Source organism: Centropristis striata, chromosome 9 (assembly GCF_030273125.1).
Source record: "Centropristis striata isolate RG_2023a ecotype Rhode Island chromosome 9, C.striata_1.0, whole genome shotgun sequence".
Classification (NCBI taxonomy): domain Eukaryota; kingdom Metazoa; phylum Chordata; class Actinopteri; order Perciformes; family Serranidae; genus Centropristis; species Centropristis striata.
Genome location: NC_081525.1, coordinates 19062219 through 19086477, shown reverse-complemented (window position 1 = coordinate 19086477; position 24259 = coordinate 19062219). Strand labels below are relative to the sequence as shown.

The following is a 24259-nucleotide window of genomic DNA, read 5'->3' as shown; positions in this document are numbered from 1 at the left end:
GAGTAGTTACTTTCCTCTTCTGCTGTCAGTGTGACACTGCTACAAACTGCTACAAAAATTACCTTTACCACGTAATCTTTTGGGGAAATTATGTGGTAAAGCTGAAAAATAAATGGTTAATATGAGCTAAGTGGTATACTTTGGATACTTGAGCAGTTGGACCATTAAGCACTCAGTGACAGTGTAATTCTCACGGCGTTAGTGGTGTTTAGAGAAGCGGTGCCTCTTTGCCAGTGTGATGTGTTTAGTCGTTGTTTAGCGGCTCAGCCCTGCGCTGCATCACAGTATAGACAAACAGACAGACAAGGCATTAGTGATGTGTTTACCACATGTTCAGGAAGGCCAGACATGATGGGAGAGGACGAGGAAGAGAGACATTTTCACGGTGTATGAAGGCAAGGGTGGGGGGTGGACGTCTTAGAATTTACTACCAGACGTCAACCATTACTTATCAGAGAGGCCAGTCAAACATTGGTGTACCCTCTGTGGCAAACTGTCATCCTTAACTTAGAAGACAGGCCTGGGATTGTCAGTGATGCTGTGTGCTTTATTATACAAGACCCACCTGGGATATGGACCCCAAAGGTGACAGGAAGATAATCACATTGGAAACAGCTGTCAACATTTTAAACCCCATGCTGACAGAAAATATAACACCCACAAACAACTGAGAGATTTTTTTCCTCCTCACATTAGGGCGCACTTTTAGAGAAATGACCCATGTAAAAAGTCAGAAAATGTGAGAAATGTCTGGAGGACACTGAATGTGTGAGGGAAGTGTATGACCATACTGTATATAAGAAATGGACATAACCACCGTGACATCACCCATTGGTTGGTGGAATACAGTTTTGATGTCTTGAGTTTGGCACTTTTGACGTCACAATCTTGTGTTTTTGGAATCAGTAAATGGCAACTGAGAACGCTATGTTAGCAGCATATGCTATGTTAGCAGCATATGCTACACAACTTCTTTGAGTGCCTTTTAGTACAACCGAACCTGAACAACATATTTTTAGGAGACCGAAATGTTCCAGTTAATTTTCAAGAACTGAAAACAAACTCTGACATGCTTTTTTTAATGCCTTTTCAATCACATGATAATATTAGTCCCAGATGACTGTGAAAGGGCCAAAAACAAAAATAACTACATTGTGTATTGTTAATCACAAGGTAGCCATGCCCTTAAGCATACCATAGCGATTGAGACCATAAACTCATTAGGAAAATGTTTATTAAAGTAATAATTCAAGTGAGAAGTAGGGTCATTTTCTCATAGACTTCTATACAATTTGTTACTACTCATTTTGCAACCAGTGGAGACACCCCCTGCCGGCCAATAGAAATAATGGAGGGTTAGTTTTTGGACCGAGAAGTTGCTGCTTGTTTGTGACCCAAGAATTCTGGGAAGTGAAGATGATCCATTAGACCCAGTGGAGATAAGGTAAGGGTTGAAGCATGATGGAATAGGGCAGAGAAATTGAATTTACTCTTGCCTGAGTTTAGTGTGGCAATCCATCCATGCCCCCACTCCTTCTCCAACACTATCTCAGCGCCCAGTCATACAAGACGTTTCGGCAAAAGCTCAGTGGAGCAGTTATTGGGTTTGATTTGTGTTATCTCACCTGCGAGTTCCAGCAGTTTTGATTGGGTCAAATATATAAGTTATGACTTCTCAAAGTTATGATAGTCTTTGGGGGAATTTTTATCACGTCACAACAGTTTAAGAGTCCGTGGGATTTTGGCCGGAGCAGAGTTATGCTTTCACAAGCAAGGCAATGAGAGGCAGAGAGGGGGATGCACTGTGGAAGGAGTGAAGAAACCTGGGAAAGGGAGACAATAATGGAGAGAGTAAAAAAAAAAGAGGTGTTAGGCTGTATTAATGCCTGGAGCTTGTCTCGTTGCCCGTCCTGGTAGTGTTTTTAGCTGAGCTGTGGGCTTAAGGCTCTGGGAATGTTTGTGCAGGAAACCCTGGCTGATGTTGTTTGTATTGTTCTATTTCAGCCAGTGTGTCCAACCAGTGTCAGCAGACCAGCAATGTGTTTTGTTTTCACACACACAAACACACATGCACATTTAAAGAGAGATCAACGGTTCACTTATCACTCTGCCTGTCTCCATCCTGACCCCGACTCCTAATTCTCCTCCGTGTTTGCATCCATTGCCCTATGCTCCTTTCGTGAATTGTGGGTCAGTGCTAGAATGAATTGCCATGGAGAGATCCTGGTAAACCCTGCTGATATTCAAAGTGTTATAACAGATGGAATTGGTGCAGGGCAATGGGTGTTAGTGTGCAGACATGTAGTCTGCAGAAGGATCACTGCATGTCTGTGCTTTCCTTCATTCTAGCCTGTGTGTTGTGTCCAGCCCTCCCTGTGATACTTCAGTAAACACAAGCGTAACACATATAGCTTCTGTTGCCTGTAGTTGTGTGCGTGTTTGTGCTCCCGTCAGACTGGTTTCATAGTGTTTTGGTGGGGACCAGCGTGCTTCCATATGTGTGTTAGCCTTGTCACGTTAGAATGTATGTGACAGAGGACTGCTGTGTGTGCAGAACGCCACCCTGACTCAGGTCTTAGATTACTCACAGAAAGAGCGTTCTCTTCACAGCCCGCTGCTCTGATACATTGAGGGACGAGTCACTGTGTTTAAATAATATATTTAAACGTGCAACATGTCATTTTTACTGCCACCAAGAGTCACTCAGTCAAAACAATAAGAAAAGATAAAGCAATGCTGTCATTACAGTTGCTCAGTTTCTTCTACAGTTTCTCCCGGTTAGGATTCCTACAGTTTCAGATTCAGTGTCCATCATTTAGGAGATTTTTACCGGGAGCAGAATTATCTACAGAGGTCTCGTCCTCTCCAAAACGAATGGACCATATGACTAATACTGGTAAAAACATTCAATAGGGCCATTTCATGTTAAAAATCACATTTTTTTTCAATGCTCTTCGGCATGCCGCCGGAGGGGCTGGTGCCGGGCTGGTGTCACAGCTTTTATGGTCAGGTTGTCATAGCTGAATGAAGTGGTCAGTGCATGGTCAGCATATCAATATCTTGGTCAAGTGTTCAGTAGAGACACAAAGTCTGTTCCTGAAATACACACATACCTAAGTATCAAGTTTGCTGAGTTTATGAATGCATGCTGTGGAGAATTTACTAAGAAATACATATTAACAACAACTAAGATCAAAAAAGTGCCATCATAAAATTGTGGCTTAAAACTGGATAAAAAGCCACATGCATAAAGGGGATATGACGCCATTAACAGGCAACCATATAACAGATTGTGTTTGATTTCTCTGGGTTTAATCATTGTTGGAAACATTTAGAAAAATTCAAGTACACAACTAGACAGGTATACTCGTTTACTGACATTATGGTGCAGAAATGCTATATATTATGTACGCATTTGTGAGAAAACCATCAAAAAATGTATCTGTAATAAGTAAAACCTTTGACGAAACATTTTTAACTCCTCTAAACCTTTATTTAGAAAGTGTCCTCCCCTTGCCACCACTACCTCTCACTGCGGCTTCTATTGCCTAACTCTATTTTATTGTCTCTTTTTTGTGTGAACAGAGGTTTCCCGTAAAAAACGAAGTGGGAGAATATGCCTGTTACTGTTTATTACGCGGCCTTTACCCAATAATGTCTTTATTTATGTGTATTTATATATGTGTGTGTGTGTGCGCTCTACAAGTCTCTGTTTAATCCTCGTTGTATGTTCACTGACGCTGAGACCTCTCATGTTAGCCGTCTCAGTAAATAATCACGTTGATCATAATTGACTGGTGCTGTAAATAGAGGATTGGTCTGAGTCACATCATAAGTGTTGTCACCGGGGAGCATCATGTGACCTCCAGAAGCACACTCACACCCCCGTCACCGCAGCGATAACATCTCTCAGAGGAGGTCTAACTATATTTCCTTCCCAGCATCCCAAACTTTATTCCTCCCTTTCCTCTCTCTCTATTTCCTCTTATCTTTTTTTCTTTATTGTTTGTTTATCAGAAGTTCCAGTACATTCTTTTTTTTACTATAATTCATCTCTACATCTCACCAGGTGTGTGTACTTGGAAGAGAAATGGAGGGAGATTAGTTGTTTTTACATTTCCTGTGACTTTAATGAGTGCTCTACAAATGTTTAGGGAAGAGCAGCCGTGTGTAGGCGTGTTTGTCAGTGTCTATGATAGAGATGCGCACAGGTTGGCGGGACAGTCCACATTATGATGTAGAGCATATTTACACAAAATACACACACGCAAACACTCTAAACACACAGTCCTCTTATTTCTAAAGCTTAGCACCCCTTTACTTTAACCTCTTCCTCTCCACCGCTCCATATGTTTTGTCTTCGTTGAATATTTATAGTTATAAAGGATTATGATATGAGTATATGAAGGCCATTCACATGCCCAATTATGTCTCATAAGCAATTTTTGATCATTTGTTTCATACCAGTTTGTGCTAAATTTAACCATTTTGACCAATCAAGAATAGATTAAAAAAACAAAACTATCATAATCCCTCCAAAATGCCACACTAAGACACCAAGACGTTCAAGAACACCATAGAAAAATCCATACTGTGATTTGGTTTCAAAAACCCTTTACATTTTGGATTTCTGCCACAATTGCATTTTATAGCAATTTTACTGTTCTGCTCTGGAAACTGCTGGGAAAAAAAACATTATTAGATGCATCCACTATGATCAGATACCTGGAATGAGGCGGGTTTCCCTCGCCGAAACCCCCCTAATTTGAATGTGAGCCTATTTGACCGGCCGTTTTTTGGCTCTGTCGAAGAGCAGGGCCATTTTCTCCCCTGAAAAAAGCCTGGTAGCTAATTCGATAGAACGATAAGCGGGATGTGACATAGTACTCGACGCCACAGCAACACGCGCCATTTTTAAAAGCCAGCGAGGAGTCGTCTCTTCTCGTCCATAATCATCGCCACATGATGAACACAGTGACAAGAACACAGCAAGCTCTGCTCCTTCCATCTCGGCGTCTCCTTCCTTATTGTTTACGTTTGACGTGTCTACCGTGTTAAATCCGTCGCATATGTGACGTCACGGTCGAAACTGTCGCTAAGGGATTACGCGACAATCAAAAAACCATACGTCATCTCCGGAGTCTCGTAAATCCCTCTGGGGCCTTTTTTTGTTATGGAGCCACGCCGAGTGAGCGGCCATTTGAGAGGGCGTGGCTTGAAACTTTCCCAGCTGCCGCTTTTTACCCTAATGGAAATGCACCTATTATCAATGTACAGAGGAAAGCCATATTGCCTCTGAATGGCCCAGCTCGCTAGTCTTACTAAAATAAAATGGCTACTATGGGGACTTACATCATCAAACATTAATGAAATTGGGCTCAATGAATGAAAGACTAGTGATATCCAATTTAGCGACCTCAATAAGCAGAAATATTTAAATACAATAGGTGAGAATAACACATTTCTACTGCATTAGAAAAACTGCATGTTTTTGCCCCATACTGCATGGAATTATCATAATCAGTCATGGGCATGTCTGTAGAGGGGAGACTTGTGGGTTCCCATGGAACCCATTTTCATTCAGATATCTTGAAATCAGAGGTGAAGGGACTACTGTGAAAATGGCAATGTCAGATTTTCTCTCACCAAAGTGTAGTCTAACTTTGGAGCATTATTTAACCCCCTACCTTACCAAGATATCAATACATGGTTGGTAGGGGTGGGCAATATGGGCAAAAAAAATGTCCTGATTATTATTTAATTTTTTTCGATAATGAGAATTTGACGATATCCTTCGAAATGTGATTTATTTACCAAAGAAAAAGCTGTTAAAATTCTTCTTGCTTACCAGGACATCTATGGATGGACACAATGTTTCAGAACAACAGCACTTGTTTATTTTCTTAAAACTTAAGCATTCAAGAGAGTCCCAGTTAAACTTCAATGTAGAGACATTAAATGGGTAAACATCAGTTTGTTTTCTTTTTTAGATATTATAAATAATCGATAATGTTAAATTGCATATCATCAAAACAACATTAAAGATATTATCGCAGACAATATATATTGGCCACCTCTAATGGTTGGTACTAATGATTTCCTTTGGTCTTCTAGTTTTATATGTTACCAGTCTTCACTGTAGCTTTAAGATTCTACTTCAGCCTGTGAAAGACCGAAAGTCGGCCGAGGACGCCGGCGTTCCTCAAGGAGTCGAAGAGGTTAAAAACAGATGTGCACATTGCCGCTTTTAATTCACCAACAAATACAGTTACCTCTGTGACCTCTGTGTTAATGTGGGGTTCAGAAAAGAAGCCCTGCCTCTCTCCATATGTGGCACCGACACACGCATACATACATAACCCTCCTCCTTTTAGAGACACAGCGTACCAGCTGTGCCTCAGAGTAATGACTCACATCACAGTCAGTGACACAGCTCTCGTGTTATTCATGATGAATTCCATGTTTTATTCAGACTTCACTACAGAAACCTGCCCATGACGGAGCTCTGCATCCACAGCCGCCTGCGATGACACCCTGCCAGGTTAAAAAATGACAGCATGGCCAGAGCTGAGGTCAACAATGCAGAATTTCACAATTGCACAGCTGTGAACCGCCCCAGCATACAGCTAATAGTTTAAAAATATCTAACACCTCAACTCCAGTCCATTTCCTGTCTGACTGAAGCCTTCTCCAGCACAGAGGGATGGAGTTTTGGAGGGAAACAGACAGGCAGACGCGGTTCGATCTGCAGACTGAGATCAAGCGTCTCTGGCCTAGGCGTGGTGCAACAGTGCCCCCTAATGTTTAAAGTCTCCACAGCCCTGCACAGCATCTCTCAAAGAAACTTTATGTCCCTTCTTATGCAAACATGCTCGTATGAACCTAAAAATGTGTTTTCTTTCACATAAATCAAGCAGAAACAGAAAAGGATCTCAGAAGTTGCCAGAACACATTTACAAATTTGCAATCAGCTTATTCCCAGCAAGTCAAGCCAAACTCTTATTTTGAAATAGCCTCCCTTGTGCTGGTTAAACTTATTCAACCCCCACCACCAGCACCACCTCTGCGCCCTCCTCTCCATGTGTGAGACTGAAACTGGAATCAGATGGGCTGCTTTCACACTACATGTTTCTTCATTAAAAATAAGCCCAGAAAAACACAAGAAGAAAACTGAGCTCTTGTATCATGTCTGTATCATGTTACTGATTGGCTGCAGTAAAAAATGAAACTGCAAAAAGAATTACGAAACCAGTTGTTTTGCTCCGAATCCCATCGGACAAATTGTGGTCGCTTCATTCTGCTTCGTCTAGAAACCGTCTGTTTACCTCAGGATGTTTTCCCCCTGCCGAAGCCTCCTGCGTCAATTAGCTGTGGATGTAATGTACTGTCCTTGGCAGTATTAAGAGGATGTTTGTGCGTGCGTGCGTCTACTCATGAGTGCCTATGATTCAGCTTCTTGCAGTGTGAGAAAAGTGCGGGAGGTTTAACATGGCCCTAGGGTTTGTGGCTGCGGAGCAACTCTCATCTGGTAAATTGTGCCATAATCTGTTGCAGCCTATGTGGCAAAAATAAAAGCCTCATTAATTCCCTTATGTTTCTGAACTCTTGTAGTATAATGCCTTGATGCACTTCACATTAAAAGCTCAATTTCTGTACCCTAGCCAAGAAAAATAAGCAAATAGAACTAGTCAGAAAGGAGCTGCAGGTCTGAGTGTGATAAGCAGGCATGGTGTCGTGTGCCGGGCAGACACAGTCCAGCCACAGTGACCAGCTTGTGGCTGGCTGGCGGTGACAGGGCGGTGTGCGGGGACTGTGTGTTTGTGTCTGTGATTGGGTCCCATGTCTCTTCTAAATTATAGCCCTGAAGGTTTGAGCCAAGCCAACCTTTGACACACAGAGCAGAAGAGGGAAAAATGCAGATAAAAGAGAGAGATGCATGTGGAGACTGTGGCTTAGAAAGGATAAAAGGTGAAAGGGAGAAGGACTGGTGTAAAAGCTATTGAGAGCCTGTATTGACAGAGAGGCAGCTGCCCGTCCATCCCTCCTCCAGCGAGCTGACCTTCAGCTGTGCGCAGGACTCCATTGATTTCCATCCCCAAACAGTCCAGCGTGCAGATCCAGGCCGCTCGGCCGGGCAGAAACAAAACAGACCCAGCTCGCACTCTGTGTGGTAATTCAGGCCTCATTTCAGCAGAAAGATTTATGTCTCGGTGTTCCCACAAACAAAACAGGCATCAGGCTGATGGAGACGGACCAGGGGTCACCTTACCTTTTAAGAGCTTTTCCATCCACTGCACTGTCTATCATTCCATCTCTCACTTTACAATCTGTCCAATCAATCAATCAATCAATCAATCAATCAAATGGTCTTATCTTTCACTATTTCTTGTGTGTGTGTTTCAGCTATATTTATGTTTGTTTTTTCATGCAAGGGTTAACTGACTGATGGACAAACCACGGAGCAGTGGTCAGGCTGCAGAGTACATTCAGTACATTCCATAATTTACTGAGTATTAATGGATTTGTTGTAAAGGGAAGCCTGCTCTGTTTTTCTTTTGCATTCAGTCAGTATTTTGCTTAGTCATCACACCATCTGGGTAATGGAGAAGAGAGTAGTGTGAGATATTTAAATTGTACAACACCAATTCCCCAAAAAATAGAATTTAATGATTTGCAAATCCTTTTCGACCTGTTTTTATTCACGTTTTCCACCATGTAGAAAGATAAATATGCACTTGTTACTGGTGGTAACAGCAAGGGCTTTATTTCTCCCATTGCAGCTACTTTCAGTCAAAAATAATTGCAGACATATCTGATTCCTTGCTGCACATGGTACAGGTACAGCAGGAAACAGTAGTTACCTCGCAGAAGCCTGTCGCCTGCAGCTCACTCTGGCTGCTCCCTCTTAGTCTGTTCCTCCATGCAACATTTAAAGTGATTCACTGTGGATAAATGCAGAAATTAACTGTTGTCTCGTTTTTGATGAACGACTTCAGTCCAGTGCTAAACCACAGCGACAAATAAAATTATGTTTTCTCTGACTGTTTCATAATAAAAGCCACACAGTGTTTCACCATTTGAAATGCTTTTAAAGGGATTATTGGAAGAAGATTATTGGAAGTAGGGTTATATGATGTACTTATCCATAGTCAGTGTATAACCTACAGTAGATTGCCCCAGTTTGGAGAAGCAGGCAGATCAAGAAGTACAGTACTAGCATAGAAGCTAAGCAGTGTACATATTTCAGCCACCTAAAATAACAGTTTTAAGTGTATTAAGTGTACATTATATTTAGAATATTTTCACCACTTTACCATGCCATCAGACAGCCCTGTTTATGTTTATGCAGGGGGGACTGAAAACGGCATCTATGCTCTCTTCAAAGCACCAGACAAAAACAGTAATTTCACCTTGCTGGTCTACTAATGACTGTCAACTTGATCAGTTAGTTAGTTTGTGTTATTGTGTTAGTTTTGTGTTTTTAAAGGGTCAAGTCTGATTCACCAAATTCACACAATAACACAAACAAACTAAATGAACAAGGCAGCGGCAGACCAGCAACTCCTGTGTTCTGCAGGGTAAAATTACTAATTTTGTCAATGGAGTCTGGTGCTTTGAAGAGCACATCAATAATGGCTTCAATTCCCCCTGCAGAAACTTAAACAGGGCTGTCTGATGACCGTATAAAGCTGTGAAATATTCCAAATGTAGCATACACTTAAACTGATATTGATTTTTTTAAATTAAAAAATAATAATACAATTATTCCTGGAAATAATTTACCCTGGATTACATGCATTGACTGTTCCCTGTAAATCCCTCATGCATATACAGTATGTAGGCAATTTCAATCCAGCAGAGAAATGGAGGACTATGAAAAATTATATATAATAAGGTAATAACAGAATGTAATAAAATATGGCAGAAATAATCCTGACCATGATTAGTATCAAAAACAGTGTTTTATTTGATGAAAATCTTAAGCAATACTAACTTTAAAGCTGAGAACACACCCAAGGTTATAAAAGAAGCATTTGGCAGATGTTGTATTCACCTCATATTTGTGCCTCAGGAAAGTCACAACAATTATAGTAAAAAAATGTGACAAATCAGAAAGTAATTGTATCGTTTGAGCTAAATAACAAGAGACAAGATGAGGGAGGCAGATAGAAGTGATTAACTGGTAACATTCACTGTCTGATCCTGTGTGCCGACCTGCTCTTCTTTGTGTTTAGAGTCACATTTCCGCTCTCCTTGTAAAAGACCTGATCCGCTGTGCACACCTTTCACACAAGACAGAATAATGGTGGTAAAAGGATATCCAGAGATAAACTTTATTTCTACATTCCCCGCTCAACTTAAGGCAAATTTCCGTCTTTTAATAAACAGAAATTTTCCGGTGAACCCGTTGTCGGATCCATCACTGTCATAACCACAGGTTACAATGAGCACATGTCCCCGCTGAGATCCTCTATGTGTGCGCTGCCAGGCCCAGATAAGAAAGACTAATTTGCAAAATGTCTGTCAAAGCATTTGTGAGCTTGCTGTGAGTCTTCAGTGTTGTTTACATGTTCAAAATCCTGCCAGCATCTCTGAGGGTGAAGACATACTTGTTTGTTTTCCAGCTGTTCTACTACAAATCAAGGGCAAGCTTGCTGTACATCATTTAGAGTCGAAGTTTAGTTCTAACTTGAAGATTTATGTATTTTGTTTTTAGAAGTTTGCTTGTATCCCTTCCAGCTTTGTGTGTTGTTATTCGTGAATGCAAATTGGATTTGATTACATATTTTCAAATGAAGCACATGTGTGCTTTTCCAAAGGAATGCAAAATGAGTTTTTTCCCGTTTCTATGGTAATGATGAACCATCTGACATCCATGTAAGGTGACTCCTATCCAGGGTGTCTTTGGTTGTCTAGAACAACTGACCTATAGCCAACTTTGTTCATGCTCCCATTAGGACCCCCACATCCAATACTCTCCCCCCTCCCCCCTTGCCTTCGGGCCCAAAAAAAGGTTCATTGTGCAGGCAGTGAGCAAGGCAAGTGAGGCCTGGTTCTGGTTAGCGCGTTGTGCTGCATCTGAAACACTCACCTTCCTCCAGGGGTTGCATCTGGAGCTGGTTTCCTGTTCAGGCTTCGCTCGGGAAAGGCGGAGTTTGGCTTGGCTCTGTGATTGGGCGAGATTGAGCCTTTATGGACCCCAGGATGGTTGGAATTGCCAAACAGTAATCTGTCAATCACTCGCATAGCGATTCAAACCAGAGCCTAATGCAAGAGAAAGCTTATGATTGGTGCAAAGGCGCAAGCAAAAAGCCAGTGATGTTTCAGTCGTAAACCAATAATCCGGCGGCAAATTTAGCGTCAGCCAATCTGATGGGGCTATTCAGAGAACAAAGAAGTGCTATATTTTGACCCAAAGTCAGGGTTATTTTGAGAAAATATTTTGTCCTAATAAGAAACTCTCGAGTAATTTAAAGTAATGGCTTTATTTGAGTAATTGCAAGCCCTAAAATTAGCATTGTTTTGACAGAGCAATGCCATTGTTATTCTATAATTGTGTGTAATAGTGGCATTAGAGAATGGCAGCGGGGCCGGTGCATTCAGTAATGGTGTGTAATAATAACGTTAGCTTCCTGTTATTACTGCAGTAATTCTGTAGCTCAGGCCATGAGCACTGCCCCTAAATCTGCACCATGGGTCTTAAACGCCACATGGATTTAGAGCCTGTCGTTGAGAGTATTTTTGTAGGGTTTCCTGGGGAAAACTTAAGGTGGGTTTGTGAAAGTTAGATTTATGCTGTGGTGGGAAGGTATCCTTAAAAAGTTTACTTAGATGTAACAGATGAAATGTACTTGAATTAGCTCTTGTTTAGTTTTTAATTATTGATTATTAATGCATTAATCTGCAGAACTGTTTATATATTATTTAAATGGTGTAGGTGGTCCAGATGGAACAAAGTCTCACCTCTCTACACTTACCTGTGACCATTGAAGTTGAAACTTTAAAAACTTACCATCTGACAAAAAATGCACAAAAAATACAAGACTTTTTACTGCGTCACGGCACATTATAATAACATTATAATGCAATGAGATGACCAATTACTTTATTGAAGTCTGTAAAAGTGTGAGTGAGTATTTTATTTGGTTATCAGGGTTATAGGATTTAGATTATGTCCATTATGGCACCTGGTTCCAATGGGAAAGGAAAGTTTAACCAACTGCTTGTAGCCATTTAGAAAAAATGGCTGCCATGGCAACCATGGTCTGAGTTTGTGATAGCCCAGTATCCAGTTTTGTTCCCAATATAATTATCAACACATCTGAGAAATTTGGTGCTTATCACAAAATGAACAATTGTTGAAAAAACTAGAGCAAAGCTATTATAGGTCAGTCGATATTTTGGGACGATATCATAGACTGTATAAAAATAGTGGACATAGTTACCCATTGGTTTGTGGACTCCGGTTTTGAGTTCTGCATTTTAGCTTTCACCATCTTCGTTAATGGCCATCGCCATATTAGCTTTTTGCATCCAGTGAATGCGTATAACGAATCGGGAGGAGGAATAATACTATAGGTCATCAGCTAAAGTGATTGCTGGCAGGTCCAACAGGAGTCTGAACAAGACGTTTTCAAGCATCCAAAAGGTTCCAATTAACTGTGCACTGAAATCACACTATGAGAGGGTAAAAGATGAGAACACACAGTTCACTGTGGTAGCAACCTGTCAATCATAAGGTAGCTATGCCCAAAAGCCTACCATGCTTTATCCATCTATGCATCTATTTTACTGTAATGAAAACTTAAAACTAGCGATTGAGACCATAAGTTCTTCAGATGTTTACTGAGGTAATATATCAAGTGAGAAGTAGGGTCATTTTCCTACTTGCATACGAGTTAACTTATTTTTCCAACCAGTGGAGTTGCCCCCTGCTGGCCATTAGAAAGAATGTGGGTTTAAGGCATTTCCACATTTGCTTCATTTTTCAGACCTAAAGGTTGCCATTTTGCAGATGTTGTGCTATCAGTGACATATCGACATACATGTTGTCCGATATGCACTGCTATGAAAACGATGCTTGAGGTGATTTAAAATGCTAACCTTAAAAAAGAAATGATGTTTCCTCTATCACTTAATGATGCCTGAAGAGTGATGGCTAGCTGAAAAAAATCCACTATATCTGCTGCCATATCTGTAATCTGCACATTTTTCTCCCTTTAAAATCAGTATAGGTACTGAACTCAATATCCCATGTCTGGCCCTAAATAAAACGCATATAATCTGAGTGCAATACTGTGATTGTGCCATGGAAAGCATGCAGTATTCTGCTCCATTCTGTTCCCAGAGGTGTACAGTACACTACCTTTCCAGCAAGCCTGAGTGCCAGAGCTGTGAGTCGGGCATTGTTGAGTTTAGCCTCAGTGCTGGAAAGAGCTTTAGTCAGTCTTCCCACTCAGCTTCACTCAGCTCAGTCTCAGTTCTCTACCAAAGACCTCCATTTCCTGCCCTGGCGCCATGGCATGCAGCTGACAGCAGCTTTTATAGATCTCCTGAAGGGACCCAGTTACAGTGCATGCTTCCTTTCACACGTGAAAACATACACACACACTGCCCAGTACACAGTTTGCACACATGGTTAAGAAAGGTAAACTGTGGTGGGAAGATATGAAAAGAGATTAGTGGTGGCAGGACTTGAACTTGAGCTGCAAGTGAATTCACATTTATGTTCCGTGGAATAAATTTCAATATATACGTCTATATGTCCAATTTCAAATTCAATTTTACAAATATATCAAGTTATATGCTGTTGACTCTTGAAACATAGAAAAGTCCAAATCAAAAAAGTTAAACAATCAAAATTAAATGTTATGTTCTATTGGCAATAGAGAATGTGAATACCTTTTAGGCGTACAGCTGTTTTCTATGGAGTGACCAATCTATAACTACCGTAGCTTTCTAGGCCGGTGGTTTCCAGCCTGGGGTCTCTGGATAAATCTGAGGGGTCATGTGAAGATCAAATTAAAAGATAGAAAAGCTATATTGCTGCAAGTGGCCAGAGGCACTTATTTTTTGGGTTGTTCATCTGTAGTCCACTCCATTTTCCGGAACACGATATCTGAAGAAAGACTGGAAGAAATTTCTTTAAATTTGTTCTCTTAGATTTGGGATAAACTGAGTAGATTTTGACGGGTAAAGGCCAAAGGTCATGGTCAATCTGACCTCATGTCTTTCTCATTCTCATGAATGTGATATGTCACAACCTCCTTTAGGGAATTTCTTCAAATTTGATACAAACGTCCACTCTGACTGATGAACTTATTAGATGTTGTAGGTCAAAGGTCACAATTACTAGAGGTGGGGGAAAAAATCGATACAGCATAGTATCGCAATATTTTGCATGGCAATATTATCGATAATTAACGTTCTGACGGCCGTATCGGGCTCACTTTTAGGAATATACTGGAGATACTGGCATCATTTGAAACTAGAAGATCTGAATCGGATCCCTGAATCTATAGGCACCGTGTGTGTCAGGATATTGTGTGCAGTGAAGTTGAGGAAAGATAAAATTCTGCAGTTGTTGTCATCCATACATGTTTGATATCAGTTAAGTTCAGTTTGACTGAATACTTTGTTGGTCAGTCCGTGGGTTTGACTCTCGTTGTGGAGAAATTAAGTGAAGAGTGAGATAAAAAGTGAGATGAATAGACTGAGAATTTTCTCTTATTTGACAAGAAAATTCTTGATTGAATTTAATTTTGTGGACACAAAATGCAGTTAAACAGTTACATCGCAATATAACAACAATATATATTGTTTTTGAAAGGTGCTATATATAAATAAAGTTATTATATTGTATCCAAATACTCACCATATCGCAAAATGCTTAAAATCGCAATAATATCGCATCCTGACTCAAGTATCGGGATAAAATCGTATTGTGGGGCCTCTGCTGATTCACACCTCTAACAATTAACTCACAAAGTATGTTTGTTTTGCCACAACTCAATGATTCTGACAAAATGTGTTACAATGTAATACTGACAATGTAAAAAAAAAACATGTATGATAGGAAAAATGTAGTGAATTATTATCCAAAAGGTCACCTTCACTGTGACATTGTAATGTTCTGAAAAAACACTTTTCTTGCCATTATTCAACACCTCAACTCAAGATTAGAAGGAGAGATTGTGACCATATTTCACTTGGTCAAGCTTAAAAAACGATGGACTCAACTAAAGTCTGTTATTTCTCATTCATTTATATTCTATTTATATGCCCCCTTTCTACTTTTATATACAATACTTGTTGTAGCAGCATGATAAAACTGAATGATGGTTTGATCAAACCAACAACCTTTTTACTATCTGGAAGCTTTGCTTACCAATCTGCAACCTGTAAAACAGTAGTTAAGACCACATGTTGAAGAACAGTTCACACAAAAAATTGGATGCCTACAACTGAGAACATACTGTGGGTGTGCTGAGAGGCCCAGGAGGCAACACTAGTTCAGGTACTTTTTGACAAATGATGTGGGGGCCCAGAGTCCCTGCAGAGCTCCTCTTTCAGCTCCTCCTCTCTCCACTGACCCATACTGAGAGCTTCTGACGCCAAAAGTAAGTTGGCAGCAGGTTCTTCTCAAGCCAGCTTTGGTCAAAATGAAAATGTAATTTGCTGACAGTGGGCACGCTTGTTTAAAAGCACTGAGGATCACATTAAAGTCCTCCTGGACATGTTCGGACAGAAGTGTGGGCGAATAATAATTCTAAAGTGAGAGACGAAAGAGAAAGTGCTTAGCATTTCAACAAGAAACCCTTAATGTCCTTTGTCTTTTTCGCATCGCTGCCGTCCACCAGCGAGAAACAAGCCAGGGAAAAGTCCCAAACATTGTTTGGCAGTTCCAGTGAGTGAAACTTGGAGAGGTATTTGATTTCACAATGTTTAAGAAGAAAAATGTGTGGTGAGATTGTGTTTGAACGGTCCCGAAGGGCGAGTGGTTGGCTGGGGTCTGAGGCACGGAGGAGTGAACAGACGAGAAGGAGAGTGTGTTCTCCTGATACCTTGAGTCCGGGGAGGATGTGACTGATGCAGATGTCACAGCAATGACTGTAACGGTGATATTAAATTTCACTTTTTATTGATGATCAAGAAAATCAGCAGAGAAGCTTATCACACGATGTGTTGTCATTTCCCCCCAAAAAGTCTTCTCCACAGCCAGTGCTTCATGTGGGACAGTCAGTCAGTCAGTCAGTTCTGTGGCTTTGGCTCACCGTCTCTGGGTCTTATTGTACTGTGTCTTTGGCTCCGTCAAGAGTTCTTCTGGGTCAGACACAAGATCCCCCCAGTGGGCCCACCACAAGGTCCAAAGCCCCTCGTTCTCAGAGCCTGTTTGTCCTGGTGAGAGGAACACAAAGCTCCTCACAGAGGAATCCCTCGTTAAAATGAAATATATCCACAGGGGCATTTGTTGCTCTGTCTGACACAAACACGCTGACTCTGTCAACAATCATCCTTTTATACTGTCATCTGAAACTTAATTCCTCTCTGCAATATCTGTAGTATCTTTCTCAACTCCTTTTCTTCCCCAGCTTTGTTTTTCACTGTCTCCCTCCACTCTGTGACCTCGATGCCTCCGTTTTCCCCCTTTCAGTCCTATTTTTCATTCAATTTTCTGGACAGATTAGCTCCACACCCTTGTTTTATAGGTCTATGAGCTCAGTCTTGTTGTGAGAGTGGCCAGTGTTCTGAAAACGGTCCCGAGATCTACAGCATGTTGGACTAGAGTTCAAACCATCGTGTGGGACTATTCAGACCCGCTCAGAAAGGCTCACAAAAACAGGTCACTGCACCTAAACATTGGCCTGTGTGTGTGTGTGTGTGTGTGTGTCTGTGTGTGTGTGTATGTGTCTGTGTGTGTGTGTGTCTGTGTGTGTGTGTGTGTGTCTGTGTGTGTGTGTGTGTGTGTGTGTCTGTGTGAAAGAAAACAGTTCAGTGCCCATGCAAATCCAACAAAAGAATGAAACAAGATTAAGCGTTACCTCACAGAGCTGTAAAATTAGCGAATGGAACGATGACCTCACTCACACTGTGCTCTTAATTTAAACTCTTGCAGTATTTTACAGCACATACAGCTAATGTAGGCTAATGAAAAGGTGATATTAAATGATGTAATTAAGCAATGAGTGCTGTTGTACTCTATATCATCACAGCTGTGATTCAGTCGGATGAATGCCAAAGACGATTACAGTCGTGGTGATATTCAGTATAACCGCACAACCTCAAGTCTGATATTGCTGATATTCAACCTTCAAATAACCATCTGTATATAATTTACTCACCCTGTGCTCCCTTGCATTTCTCTGTTTTCTGTGGAGAAGTGCAAGAAAAACTACGTTTTCTTCAATAATTCAAGGTGACATGGGGTGAGTAAGTGATATGAATTTCATTTTGGGAGTAAAGTAGGCCTGGGCAATTCTTTGATCAAGATTAGTGATCACGATAAATTTCAGGTCGATTATGGTGATCAGATGTGAGCATATTTACTCGATCAAACATGTCGGAAATGTGCATGACAACAGCCAATCAGAGTCGACCTTTTCCTGCTCCACTACTGTTTGTAATTTGAGAACTAAACAGAAAGACCGAACATGCAGCTAAACGCGGAGCTGAGAGCAGTGAAAGAGATGTCAGCCATGACTTGGAGGAATAAACCAGGGAGGTACAGGTGAATGATGGGGAAAGAGCAAAGGAAATTACATTCACAGCACAGCAATTCACACACAGGTATGGTGCATTCAATAGCATCGGAACGGCTATGGTGCGTTCAAAAGTGTGGGACATATGAAAACTTACAGAGAAACAATTTATTACTGAATGGACCTTAGTTCAATAAACAAGTTAACGAAACATTAATGGCATGGGCTTTCTAACAACAACAAATCTGTTTAATCATTTGAAGAAGTACAACCCAAGTGATTATGCGGAAAACATGAAAATGCTGTCACTGCTGCCAGCACACTTAGCATTAGCAGTTCAGCCACTACTAGCGGAACTAATCTCTAGTGTCTTTAGTTTTCAGTACAGATGCTTTACCTGTCAGTTTAAAAACAGTATAAAATATTGTGATAATAATCAAGATGAAAAAATCTTGTTAATGAAAAAATATATAATGATCATTTTTTATGCCATATTGCCCAGCAATATGTAAAGAGTAAAGTAGAGTAAAGTATTCCTTTAAGCTCACTTCTGTCTAACTCGAACAAACACAGTGGACACTGACTCAAGTGACATCCAGTGACATAATTCATCAGACTTCGCACACTCCATCTTGGGCCTCAAAAGGCTTCATGCAACCTTTTCACATATGCAGCAGTACACAACACCTGAAAACAGACTCTGATGTGTAATCATCAGAGTTTCCCTTTAATCAGCATTCTTATCAGACCCCTGGTTGTTTTGCCTGTAGCGTCTGTAGCGGACTAACCACCTGTTTTCCATGTCTGTGTGTGTCACAGGCTCTCGGAGACTCTGATTTTCCTGCCGTGCTGAGGCAGCTGCTGCCCTTGATGAAGCCCTGTACAGGCGAGGACAGCACCACCTCAGGGTTGAGGTCCGGGGAGGACGAATGCGGGCCTGATGAGCTGATCCTCCTGCTGGTTTACCTGTACTCCCTGGCTGATGAGGCACAGCCCTCAGACCGGGACGCGGAGGAGGAGGAAGAGGAGCTGGAGAAGCTGGAGAGGGAGCTGATAGGAGCGCTCACCCTGGTCATCACCCGAGAGATCAAACTCAGCCCTTTGCTCCAGAAACTCACCGGTGAGAGAGTTAATGTGATCACAATTTTTTCATAATTGCTTCCAGGAGCATGCTCGGTTTGCCAAATTTGCTGATGGTCGAAGCGGAGAGAAATTGGAGTAGGAGTGGGAACAGCTGATTGTTTATTTCCTCTGTCTGCCTCCAGTGGTGTTAATGGGAGGATTTTTTATCAAAGTCTTCACACCCCATCCCTCTCTTTCTATCCCTGCATCACACTCTTTCATGCACACATACTCAAGCACGCTTTCTGGTCAGTTTGGCAAGCAGTTACACAAATACACCAATGTGGGAACTGTGTGCAAGTGTGAGAGAGAAATGACCCTTCAATTTAACATCTCCAGCCCGTCCGCCACGACAATGAGATTTACCTGTACTCCACACAGTTATAGGAAAACTAAAGGAAACTAATAGGTGCCAGTGTGTGTGCCTGCTGGTTTCTTTGGTTCCTGCACCACCAGACTCGTTGCTGAGCTGGTAACCGTGTGGTAGAGCAGATCAAGGCCTTAAGATGAATTAGCCCGTCTACCTCCACACCACAACCAGCTGTACCTCCCAGAGTAATAGCGTCTTTAACCTTGAGCCCGTACACACACAGCCTCCTCCCCCGCCACATAATTAAAGCTACTTTTAGTCTTGGCCCGCTCCGTACCTTAGCACACACCCTGAAATAATACACTGCTGTTAGGGTTTTCATCTCATATCGCACATAGGCTCATATAGTATATATAGGGTTGGTAAATCTATGTAAAGCACTAATAAAGATTGTTGATCCTTCTTGCTCTTTTTCACTCTTTTCCCTTCAAAATACTCCGTCTCTCTCTCTTCCTGTTCTACTTGGCTAAGTGCAGCTTGGATTCGAGGGGCCTCTTGGCAGGCACGGGCTGAGAGATGTGGCTCATGTTAAAAACCTGACTCTCTGTTATAAACACTTCATTGGAAATTACCCTGTCATAGTGTGCCAGGTGTGCTTTAGACAAAAAAAAACTGTGTGTGTGTGCAATGTGAATGTCTTGCCCATTCAGAGGAATCCAGCACCCTGCTTTTAAACGTGTGTGTACGTGCACAAGCGTCTGTGTGAGTTTTTATGGCAGACGATGAAGTGCTTGGCTGGGGTAACATGAGGCGGGAGGTCGTCTCTCTGCATCCAGAGCAAAACACTGATTGTGACATTCTCCCCAATTAAAAGACTCAAATGGAAACCAGACGTTGAATGAAACCTGGTCGCCATGAGAACAATGTTTTTACAAATTCTTCTATTTAGCTCCCCTTGGCTACAGTGCACGCAGAAACACAAGAATAATACATGCACACAAGAATGGCAGTAAACGGAGAGAAGACATAAGAGCAAGTTAGTTTAGGACAGTATGCAGGACAGGCTAATGCAAAACACCCTGACCCCGCTAACTGTCTCCTTCTGGGAACTTAATTAAAGAGCATCTTCAGGAAATTATGTTCCTCAGACTTTACACTGTAGAATTTTTTTTATTCCTTGTTTCCTGTCAGCTCTGATCGACCTGAACTTTCTGTTTGTTACATAATCCCTGAAGTGGACATGTAGCTTTATTTTTAGAGGTAGACGGCAACATTTTGTGGCAAAATCAGCAATAATTCACCAAGTCACTAAGCTTCTACCACTCAATATTGGTTGTGCAGATTGATTTCACTTTGATGTATTTTATTGTTGTTAGTTTGGGTATCTCATGAGATTTGTTGACAACACGTTAGTCCATCTCTAAGTTCGGACTTCTTTACTTTGTCTGTGACTCTGAACCCCAAGCCTATTGTTTCCCTCTGACGTCATAAAACTTTAAAAAGGGGTCACAAATATGTACCTTTTATATAACTAGTGCAGTGCCCGTAGGAAGTATGTATTCGTATAGTGGGAGATTAAGTAGATTTTTCACTTATGGCCAAATGATATTGTGTGTGAAAGTGGGATGTACAATGAGGTGTAATACTCTTGCGTAGTGTTAATATACAAAGTGTATACTGGGTAATACATGGATGTGCAACGTAAGAAGTGAATAAAGCTAAATCTTCGCTTAGCATGCTAATCGCGAATAACAGAATTTGCACATGACATGCCACACTACAACATCTGCAACTCCATAAAACATTTACTTTTCATAAGGTACGCACACCATCCAGCACATACACATTGAACATTGATATTCACTGGAAACTATTCGAATGTTATTGGAAAATCGAACGCGCACTTTAAAACTCCAAAAGATAGGTAGGCTAAATAGACTTACAGATGAGTCAGGTGTGGAAATCCAGAGCGAATTGAGTTACTGACCAGGTGTAGGCCTATCACACAATGGGGCGGAGCTCCCCTAAAAGGCGTCCGATCGGAAACAGTGCAATGCCGCAACATGTCCTACGTAAATAATGTATATATTTTGAAAAATGAATTCAAAAATCTTCAAAATCGAGGATGCACACCTTCGTGCCATGCACAAGCCACATGCGAAATCTTAGGTCAGTCTGACTAACGGTCAGCGAGATATGCCCTAGACACACATCCCCACACACACACACACACACACACACATACACACACACACACACACACACACACACACACAGACGCTTCTTGCTTGTATAGATAGATGAGTAAATCATTTTCTAAAAAAAACTGGGCACTGTTCTTAGGATAAAATCCTCAAATAGGAGTAAATAGGGTATCTGTTTAGAACTATTTTCAGCAACAACTTTGGTGCCTTAGTTCCTGCAGCAGGACAGTATATTTAGGATTAACTCAAAATATGCTACAGTGTCCATGTTTGTTATAATAAAAGAGCTCCACATGTCATGTGACTTATTTTATTTACATCACCATGTTGACAGAAAATGTTTATCCCTCCTGTTATGTTCATTTTTCCAGGAACAGCAATATACCGGTGCATGTTTAATTATACAAACGTATAAGAAACTAAAAAATCCCAATAAATATTGTTTATATTTCATCATTAACTCCATTACTAACCATTTCAATTAATATTTAGTGCAATGGTGTTCTTTACTTCTCACAGATCATGGTTCAACGAGGATAATTCAGTCATTTTTCATAAAAAATGCATGTTAAAACTTTTTATATATATACATTAGAAATACCTACATATAGGATACAGTGGTTTTACATGACATTGATTTTTTTTAAATGTTGTTTTACTTTTTTTTTTCATGAAAAAATACAATTTTTTTTTTCGATTTTTAAACTTTGAAATTGGTTAATTTGATCTGCAACATAAGAGGAGGTTTAAGCAAAATTGAATGGCAGCAGCATGGACTTCAAGCTGTCAGAGTTCACTGCTCACTGTAATTCCAAGGACATTAAACGCTATATTGCTAAACTTTGGAGATTAAACTTTACTGGCGCTTAAAATGCCCCGAGGTGGACTTCACAAGTATTGGAACAGCTGGAACGGACAGACATTAGAGACCTGCAGTGTCCAGACCAAATCCACAATTACCTGATCAACTTTCCTCATCCTGCTCTGGAGAGTCTTTCAAAGTCTAAAATAGCCTATAGGGGTGTAGATGGAGGAAATCTGGATTTGTGATGAATATTCAGCTTTGGAGTAATATATTGCTTTGTCATCACTGGAAGGATTGGTGTCACTTCAGTTACCCTTAGCACAAGCAATATGCAGTCTAATGTAATTGATGAGCTAACTTGACACTGTCAGCTTGTCTGTATCTTAAATTTAACAAGAGTTAACTACATTATCACCATCTGAATACATTTGGCAAGGCACCACCTTTATGTGAAATTAGACCTTTTATTTGTGATAAACAGCCGGTGAATCATTCCCAAAGACTGATTGACCCTCAGTTCTTTAGCAATATGGTAAAATGCTCTCCAATTTGACTTTTTGACTGATTGTTAGCAACCAAGTTCACAACTTTTATCCACAATGTTCAGTCTGTATTTACTGCAGGCAAAGAGACAAGCTGAGAGTCCTTTGCCCAGCAATGTTCTCACTTTCGGACTGGGTATCTGCAGAACACAGTGTTTCCTGTAGGATTTTTTTCAGCAGCGGGGGTAAAGGGATATTTTTCCACTGGATGGTGTGCGCATGTAAATATCAACCAGCAATTAAGAAAGTATAAAAAACGACACTGCAAAACAAGCTTTAGAACCAGTGTTTCCCACAGGAGTTTCTAAGACTATGATGGGAGACCTGAATAAAGTCGGTGGGTGGAAATTTTTGCCCTTAAAGCCTAAATTTGGTGGCCTCTCGCACATTCTAATGCCACTATTCCATCTAAATCCTTGTATATTTTTGATGAATTATTGTAAAGGAGAATAAGGGTTCTTCTGTTTTATTTAAAGCATCATATTTTGAAAGTCTTGAAAGTTCACCACAGAAGTTTGAAATTCTGTGATGAACATCCATGTGCTGCTATTTTGAAAGCTACATGTTTGTCTTTATTTTGAAGGCGGGTCTAACACGTTCTTATCATAACGCTTCGGTAACTTGTTTTCCCGGTGCATGTTTTTGCACCGGGAAAACAAGTGGAGGCTGACTGGCCGCAGTGTGTTTTGTTCTCTTCCAGTAACGTTAGCTAGCCATCTGCTCCAACAGGCAGTCTAACCTCACTCAGAAACTGGAGTAATGCTAACAGAGTGCTCGTGCTGTTACAGTTGTCATGACATCTCAAGTGTTTGATGTCCTGGCAGTGTTCGGGCCGCCGCTAAATGAATATAGCGGAAACCCTGGAACATGTCACTCTGTGCAACAATGTGGCCCATTAAAGTGTTTGATGTGTTGTTTTTGAATAACAATGCAGCTATATGAAATGACTATATCAGGCTTTGAATAATTTGTTAAGTTAAAGGCTTACTATGCAGGAATTGTGACTTACTTACTTTCTAACTCTGCCCCTCCTCCCCGGCTCAAGAAAAGTGAAAGGAAATCCCAGATTGGAACAAGATTTGTCCATTTGTCATTTTGCCTCATTATGTTTACGTGTTTTTTTATTTGTGTCCTTCATTTTTGTAGCTTTTCGCTTGCCTGACGACCAGAAATGGTCCGTACACAGCAAAATGAAGAAAAAAAAGAGAAAATCCAGGCAGAGGGCAGGGTCTCTGCAGATATATAGACACACACTTGTTGTTGGTCATTAGTGATGACTTTTCTATGAGTTTATACTTTAATTCTTTCGGAACAACCTGCAATTATCCCTTTAATTAATTGTTTGTTTTGGTCATTTCATGGGATTTCTTGACAATAAGAAAAATATAGAATATAATTTACTCTTTTAATAACATTTCTAACCATAGTACTTTGTATTTTAACCAGCGATGTCTCTGAGTTTGCATTTGTGTGCAACCTTTTCATCACTGTGGGTGTCTGTGCAAGCCAAATGAACATTCATATTCTACATATAGTCTACATTGTTGTCTTAGAGCATGGCTTTGATTAAAGGGTTG

The 24259-nt window shown here is 40.8% G+C and overlaps 1 protein-coding gene across 1 annotated transcript in view; it reads left to right on the top strand.

Moving 5' to 3' along the window:
- Window positions 1-24259, top strand: part of scfd2 (sec1 family domain containing 2) — a 125352-nt gene that overhangs the window by 36817 nt on the left and 64276 nt on the right. Inside the window, exon 5 of the mRNA XM_059342135.1 lies at window positions 18519-18819. Within this exon, the coding sequence (XP_059198118.1) occupies window positions 18519-18819 (301 nt within the window). The remainder of the gene's footprint in view (window positions 1-18518; window positions 18820-24259) is intronic.